Genomic DNA, 8,065 nt, shown 5'->3' on the forward strand with positions numbered 1-8,065 from the left:
GGTAGTATGGGTATATTTATGGAGCTCCACTAACGACATCTAAAACGGCACTGTGTATGGTAGACTTTTGTGGGAGTCATCAAAATAAAATAAAATAAATTGCACCATTACTTAGCTTGCAAAGACCAATGCACCTAAATGCATGTATTCTAGAAGCTTTTTCTTAAGAACACCTACTGCTGCTGTTTAATTAATTATCAAAAATGTATCTAGATAAGGTTAAGCTTACAGCTTAAAATTGTGAATTAGTGTGAGCATTTAAGCTGCATTTTAAAAAACATTTCTAGGGACTTTCATGCAGGATGTGCACATCCTTCCAGTACACATGGTCCCCGGATATTTCCACAGCTTGGGTGTCGTCTTCCAGGAAGCGTTCAAAGGGATAACCCAAGGGCAGCTCATCCCATCGACTGACGCCCCTGCTGAAGTCACAATTGAGTTCGTTTTCCCGCCGAGCCTTGAAGTCATAGACGGTGGCCACGATCAGAAGTCGCAATTTAAGGGGATTCGCCGTACCCCCGCGTGGTAAAATCAGACGCCTGGGGAATCCGCAATTGGGAGTTGAAATATTAAGGGGGAAGTCGAATTCCTCCCTCTCGGCTAGTTTAACAAACTGGTAGAGCTCGGTGTAGGAGATGTGATCTCCAGCCAGGCCGGCAAACTGCTTAGATTCCCTGGCTATTCGGTTCAATCCTGGGTATATCACAGTCAGAAACGAATCGAGCTGATAGAACGGCTCTCTCTGAATGTTTCCACGCTCTGAAGTTGTGAGAAAAACCCGGAAAATTGTGGATTGCGTTTTGTTGCTTGTTACTTGCAGGTTGTATGAAAAATCCTTATGTTGCAGTCGAAACTGCCGGTGTTGCAAGGTCAAAGGCCACACAAACTGCCCTGCAAGGTAAAAATGTTTGGCGGGCAGAATATTACTGATATCGACATCTACTGGCTGCTCGTAGGTGATCAGCGGAGTTATCTGCACATCATCAATGCGAAGGTCGCTGGGAATAAATGCCTTCTGGTTATTGGGTTGGAAGACCTGACGATACCAGCGATAGGAATCCAGTAATCGCTCGGCGTAGTAATAAAAGTCCTCGCATCTCACTATAGTTCGAATGTCCAGTAAAAGATTTGGTTGCATAGATTTGTCCACAGCGAATTGTGTCCAATCATAGAGAAATAGTTCTTGAAGTCCAATAAGCCAATTGTTGTTCTCCTGCAGATTGATACGACTTCCATTGGTCAGCTGAATACTTCGAAACGAAATGGCATCCCCTACTTTTGCCTCCAATTCTGATATAGCTTTAACTATAAATTGGGCCGTCTTTGCAGGTTCTTCCCTTTTGCCACAATAATGTTTCTTTGTCAGCCTCTTATAAGTCAGCTTTTGGCCATAACATTCCAGTTTAAAGCGAGCCAGTATTTGACCCAGCTGATAGTAACTCCATTCGCGCAAGTCATCCGACTTTTCGCCCGTCAAAACCACTCCCATATTCAGATTATACCAATAGGATTGCCAATCAATATCCTCCAGCAAGTGCTCGAGCTTGTTCCTCCTTTTCGCTTGATTCATTCTTAGAATATTCACATCGGCCATAGCCTGAAACCATTCAATGGAACCCCGTAGATCACCTTCCAAGTTTAAGGGTTCCAATTTTTGCGGACGGACTTCTTGTATATCGGATATATTCTCGTACCTTATCCAGCTGGCGAAATTGAAATTTCTCGCCTTTCCTACGGTTAAATCATCGTGATACGATTCTGGCCACAACTCATAGATCTTGGGCATAATCAGGGCCTGATAATCCTCCCTTTTCAGGATCAATTGCGTCAGAGCCTGGACAAAAATACCCGGATGCACATGAACTCGGGCCCAGCTTATATTTTGCCATAAGGTATACCAGTCCCTGGCGTTGTAGAAATAATGATATAGTCCCAGCATCTGCCGAAAATGATCGGCATAGAGTGGATTGTAGTACACATTTCGGTGTAAAAGTTTTCCCAAACTGAAGTCTCTATAAAAATCGCTCATGTGCTCGTTGTAGACCTGAGGTTTGTAATATTTGAATTAATTTCATTTGATTTAATCTTTAATTTCATTCCGTATACCGACCACATACTGCTCCTTATCAGTCACCAATTGCTTTCCCAGCGATCGCCACTGTTCGTTCATCAAAGGTTCGTGAACATGATGTAGAATTTCCAACAAAAAGCGCTGCTTTTCCAAAAAGTAACGATTTGCTACAGATCAATGTACATTAAACATTACAATAAATTCATATTGTACACACAATTTATGTTTACCAATGCCATTAGCAAGCACTTCCAAATGAATATTGAGTCCCAACAATGATAAGAAGACCCAAAGTCTCATCGCACTTGTTTACCACACACGACTCCAAAATAAACTGAAGGCGTCGTGCAAATTGCATTGTGATTAGGCTATTAATAGCTTTCCCCCACAAATCCAAGCTTAGTAGAACCGCCTATTTGCATACACAGAATAAAAATTTCTATAATAAACAAAATATACCAAATATGATATGATACTTAGCATTGTTAAAATGCTGTTAAAATAAAAGAAGGCCAGGCTGCTTTTGTTTCCATATAAGGTAAATACAGGTTGCTTCTCCCCTTAATTGGCGATTTCTGGTTAATACATACAGGAATACTGTTTATAAGGTGGAAAATTGCCCAGAGATTGTGAGCCTCATTTGCTATTAGTCACCCGGAGTGGCACCATAATGCAAAGCGATTTTCGCCAACGATCACTTGCCGCTCCTGTTGCGAAAATGTGCGGACATTAAATTGCCAACTCAGTGGCTTTCTGGGGTCTCTGATGTCTGATGTCCGATGTCCGATGTCCGATGTCCGATGTCCGATTTCTGATGGCTGCTGATGACTGGATGGCGGAAAAAAGGGCAAATTATAATGCGAGAAATGTTAATTACAGTCGGCGCGACTCGGATGTCTCGGTATCCGTATCTGGCCCATTGTTCGCCCAGAAATTGGCGCATTAATGTAAATCGGCAGCCAGGCATGACGGATTATAGGAACCCAGACCTAGTCCAGATGCAGCCCGACCATTAAATTATCGTCCAGTTACGCCTGCATTATACTCGTATGTATATATATGTTACAAGACACAAAGCTCTTTGTTTCCGCGCGCGGTGACAAAACGTTGCGCCTGAGGAACCCAATGAGTTGGAACGGACTCGAAAGTCAGCAACCAGTTAGTGGTGCCACCCTGTAGCCACCGATGGATTCTCATGGCTGGTGGTAAGAAGTTCTTGGGCCGATAAGCCTGTTAGGACCGTTACCGATCGCCCAGAGCTACTGCTGCCTCATGGAAACTGATTACCGCACTCTGTGGCAAGCGAAACGTGACAATCTGCTGCCGAATGTTGCCTAATCATTGTCAATGCCACATTTCTGGCAAGTGCACTGGAAAAATGGAGCCATTTAATTTAAAAATATGATATTTCATGAGTAATTCAAATATTGTACATTTTTGAGGAATATCGTTTATTTCTTTTACTTATAAGCATTGATTAACTCAGTTGCTACTTTCTACCACCAATAGATTGCTAAGTAGGCAAATTTCTCTCACTGTAACGATGCAATGCACGTGCACCGGCACCCCGTGTTTTCCAAGCGTTTCAGCGATCCTGAGTGCTTTGCATAATATCAGCACATTAACTGAGATCGGGGATCGCGACGCTGCATCTTGGCGCAAATTTTCAATGGGCTTGCCATCATCAAATCGCCATAAATCGTCACATCCGAGAACCCTTAGGGGCCCTGCTCCTTACCAATGTCATCATAGTCTTTATTTTTTTGTCCGTTTCCGTGATCCTTGGCCCCGGGAGGCTTATGGAATGCAAATTACATTTCAATAGCGCGCTTTAATGCTCCCTAACGCGTCTCAGCTACGCGCACTTTGTTCTTTGTCATCGGTGCGATGATTGCCCCTTTTAGCGCATTGGAAACGTATTTAAAAAGTCATTATCGGGCGGATCCAGCCCCCCACCAATTTCAGTGCATCAATCACTGCGCCTTTTGTCAACCTTCTTTTTTGTTGGGTCATAAAACGGTTGGAAGCGGCACGTCTTAGGCACTATGCACGTTGGTAGGGTAGAACGCAGATTTTTAAGTCACTGCTTGAGTTTTTCTTAGGCGCTTAGGGGTGTAAAGGGCTCTATAGGAAATTCGGTGGGGGAGCTACGTGTGTTTTGTGATCCTCTTAAAACAGAAGCTAAGTTGGATGTTATGGCATTAGGATGTTTCGACATTTAAATGGGCTGAATGCTTACAACAATAACAGCTTATTAGAAGAAATACTTCTAGTTTCTCCCAAGGATCTCTAGACCATAAATAACACGTCAAGACTTTAGTGCTCGCAATTCAATTGACTTCAATTACCATATTTCCGCCACCTTGAGCGGTTACCCAATCGCTTTTAGCTGCCACCTAACTATTTTCACCCAGTCAGCTATCTGCCCAGCTCCATAAGCTTCTTATTTATTATGACTTTTTTTGGTGTAAATACTTAGGGTCTGACGCATACGTCGGCTCTTTTGGAATGGCATGTGGACCTCGGGCAGAATGTGTAACCAAGCGCAAATGAATCATCGAAGTCGGGCCAAAAAGACCAGCCCAGACCGCAGGGCCCCGATCGGTAGTCTGATGTTTTTAATAAGACAGCGATAAAAAAGCCGGAATTGGGTCAGTCGAGATAAATGCGCGTAAGTGTTGTTTAAACATACACTTAAGGAATTATTCAAATAGAATTATTCTTTTGCCAAAGATACATATATGCGACAGTAACTACGGTCTATCTTGTATTGATAGAGTGCAAGATTAAGATGTTTCGCATTCATTTAAATTTACATAATATTAAAGGAAGCTATACTGTTTGCTATGAGTAGTTGAAAATAAGTGTTCTTAGACGTATAATTAATTTCCCTCAAATACCCCTGCTAATTATATTTAGCATTTCTTTGATTATTTCCCTGTTTTCGCAGTGCACGCAAATGGAGCTGATTTCAGGAGTTCTTCTTGCCCGAAATTTAATACACTGATGGATATGGATGGGAGTTCCGAACAATGGCTGGGCTTTCATGCGAACTGTCAACTTGTCACGACAATTAAGCAAGTCGATGGCTATCTGGCTATCCGGCTATCTATCGGTGGCACATCAGGAAACGCCCACGCATGGCAGTCGTCTTAAGCGTTAAACAAATTAAATATCCGATGTGTGGTGGGGAAAATTATGGAAATACGACACCGATCGAAGTGGATGCATCAGGTAGAGTTGATGACCCAATTCGCTCTGCACTTGCGCGACAATTTTGGTAAACACAGAACCGTCGGGAGACCCCATATCACCAAGCCACCTTTGAAAACCCCATATCACCAGTCTTTTTGTCAGCTCCAATATTTGTTTACCATTTAGTTTATTATGCTGTGTGCGCATTGGTTCTGCCTTGTTTGATTGCCCTTATTGGACTTCGGTTCGTTCTCTTGTGCGCTGGTGATTTTCAATTCAAGTTATGATTATTATATGTTGGGAAAGTCAAATAACGGTCGGCTATAAGTCGGGCCATATGCATTCAAAGTCCCACAATTGCCGGCGATAATTTCAATTTGATGAGTTTTCAATTGGCTTTTCCATTGCTTTTCCCGCCCAATGGGTTTTTTGATCTCTCCTCGGCGGGAACTCGAAGTGTTGGGAAGATTATCAATACGCCAAATGCCTCACAAATATCGTACATTAGTTCGCCTTTGCTGACATCTATGAGAAAGAAGTCTTAACAAGAATCTAATTGATGCGATATGTGCATGGGAATGGAACATGTTAAATATTATGGTTAGTACCTAGGAAGGTACACTTTCAATTAAATAATGCTTATCCATGAGATAATTATAATTCAACATTCATATGGTTGGTTTTAAATTGAATTTTAAGACATCTGTAAATATTTATTATTTATTTATGCAATGATGTGTCTAAAAACATGATGATATTTAAATCAATCGGTTTGGCTGACCGGCTCTGTTAATGAAAAATGTATTTCCTGTCCTCAATTCGAAATCGTGGCTTTATCAGCTGCAAAGTTAACCCAAAACAGTTGAAAGCGCCAAATCATCACGAGGATTAACACCAATCGACCGGAGTCACCGTTGATCTCTGCCCACCTGAAAAGTTCCCATCGTTTTACGTGATTTGTTCTGTGTCAGTTTCCTTTACTGCCTGTGACAAATTTACGGGGAGTGACTTTTGTAAATTTCATTTTAATAATTTTTTGGAAATGCTTAATCACTTTTCAACTCAAAACGAGGACGTACGTAGTATAGGAATGATCGCCTTTGCATCGTATCTCTCACTTTAGGAGTGATTGTAGAGAAGCATATAATATCATGGAATTTTTCCCCCATTGCTTTCACTGCGAAAAATCTGAAACAAGTCTCCCTGTTGTCTGCCACAGCAGATATCTAAAAATAACAAACAAAAAAAGATAAAATATTGTAAACAAAATTTTCATTCCCCCTTTGCGCAGAAAATTCCTTTCGTTTATAAATACAACTGCCGCGAGATTGTCAAAGTTGACAATTTATTTTTAATCAACAATACGCGAGGCAAAAACTCAGCCACAGCACGCATATCTCGCAGATACTTATTTTCCCCACTTATAAAAGGTATCTCGCAAATGAAATTGAAGGGCGATCTCTATTACGCAGAGGTACTACATGAAAATAGCAGGATAGATCACCAAATGGAATTTTATACTACGGATTTGTAGTATAAATAAATAAACTCCACTTATATTCCTTCAATATCCATTTAATGTTGTTTTAGTTTTCTAGCTGCAATGGCTTTGTATAAAACTGAAAGTAAGTTGAAGTAAGTGCAATAATAACCTATAAAATATAGCTAGGTGTGTAAATATTTTCAAAGTTAAGCAAATTCAAAATATATATATGGTTTCAACTTTAAAAAAGTTACAATTCAGTTTTCCTGCATTCGTACAACGTTTTGTAATCTTTCAGTGGTCTCCTATGAGAAGAATCTGCTAACCCACTTTGGAGGTGATCCCAGCGACCCAGAAGAGCCACCCAGCGAAGCGGATCGCTTGCTCCAGAGAACCACTGACCATCCAGTCCAGATCGCATCCCTTGGTCGGCTCTTTGATCCCATTTGCGGAGAGCGATGGGAAGTTTCGCACTTAGTGGAGCATGGATGAGATTCGCTTTCATTTGCGGATCGATTTCAGCGGAGGAAGGCGAATGATTACACAGCCCCGATCCAACCGAGGATCACACGTTTTTGGCTTTTTGGGCCAGTGCTGAGCAATTACAGTAATTCCAATTAATACGCGGCAGTTGATCAATTTCCTTCGGATCGTTTCGATGTGAGATCGCACAGATGTGGCGCGTGCTGCATGCCAGCCCAGCACCGAAATTGTATCCGTATCTGTAGCGTAGCAGTAGCTGTATCTTTTACTTTGTCTGGCCTATACTCGCCCATCGAGCCACACTTATTGCCGTCCATCTATTTGTCTTTGATCAATCTCTGCAGTTGCAGTTGCAGTTGGGTTCGAAGCAGCGGCCAGTAGCTGAAAACTGAAAGCCTCGGACCAGCAATTATAAATGGCAGCCAGCCCGCAGAGTTGGCCACAATAATTGCCCCAAAGGGGAAATCGGCAGCACTAACTACTCCAACTTTGTATCTGGCTGCCGACACGCTAACTACTCCGGTGTTTTCCTAGGCGGTCGAATGATATACGAGGAGTTCTATGACTTTTATCGCACAGTTCTAACTAACTGCAGGCGATGCTCTGATGAGGGTAATCCACGAGGTTGTATCTGCAGTGCTTTTCAGGGTATTCAGAGCTATCAAGCGATCTAACTGTTTTTCTTTCATAATTCAGGATCAAAGCAATTTTATTCAGCTAGAAGTCATCAAATACTTTACAGGAAAACCATTAAAGACGTTCATATTGTTTTTAATGCGAATCACAGGTGTAATTACTTATAATGACCAATAAAGGATAATGGCTAGGTTTCA

General features: G+C 41.8%; 1 protein-coding gene across 1 annotated transcript; it reads right to left on the reverse strand.

Annotated features, from left to right (window-relative positions):
- Positions 1-283: 283 nt before the first annotated feature.
- On the reverse strand, positions 284-2,371 carry LOC6546246 (larval serum protein 1 gamma chain). The gene is made up of 3 exons (XM_001972817.2): positions 2,302-2,371; positions 2,111-2,238; positions 284-2,044 (listed from the first exon to the last, which is right to left on the reverse strand). The coding sequence occupies exons 1-3, from the start codon at positions 2,369-2,371 to the stop codon at positions 284-286; spliced, it is 1,959 nt and encodes a 652-aa protein (XP_001972853.2).
- Between the last annotated feature and the right edge of the window lie 5,694 nt (positions 2,372-8,065).

Source organism: Drosophila erecta, unplaced genomic scaffold (assembly GCF_003286155.1).
Source record: "Drosophila erecta strain 14021-0224.00,06,07 unplaced genomic scaffold, DereRS2 tig00000021-arrow-pilon, whole genome shotgun sequence".
NCBI lineage: Eukaryota > Metazoa > Arthropoda > Insecta > Diptera > Drosophilidae > Drosophila > Drosophila erecta.

Excerpts from the sequence above, each read along its gene's own strand:
- LOC6546246 (XM_001972817.2), bottom strand. The coding sequence starts at position 2,371 with ATGAGACTTTGGGTCTTCTTATCATTGTTGGGACTCAATATTCATTTG. Across the intron at positions 2,239-2,301 it reads AGTGCTTGCTAATGGCATTG|CAAATCGTTACTTTTTGGAA; the intron begins GTAAACATAAAT and ends ATTGATCTGTAG. Across the intron at positions 2,045-2,110 it reads CTGATAAGGAGCAGTATGTG|GTCTACAACGAGCACATGAG; the intron begins GTCGGTATACGG and ends TACAAACCTCAG.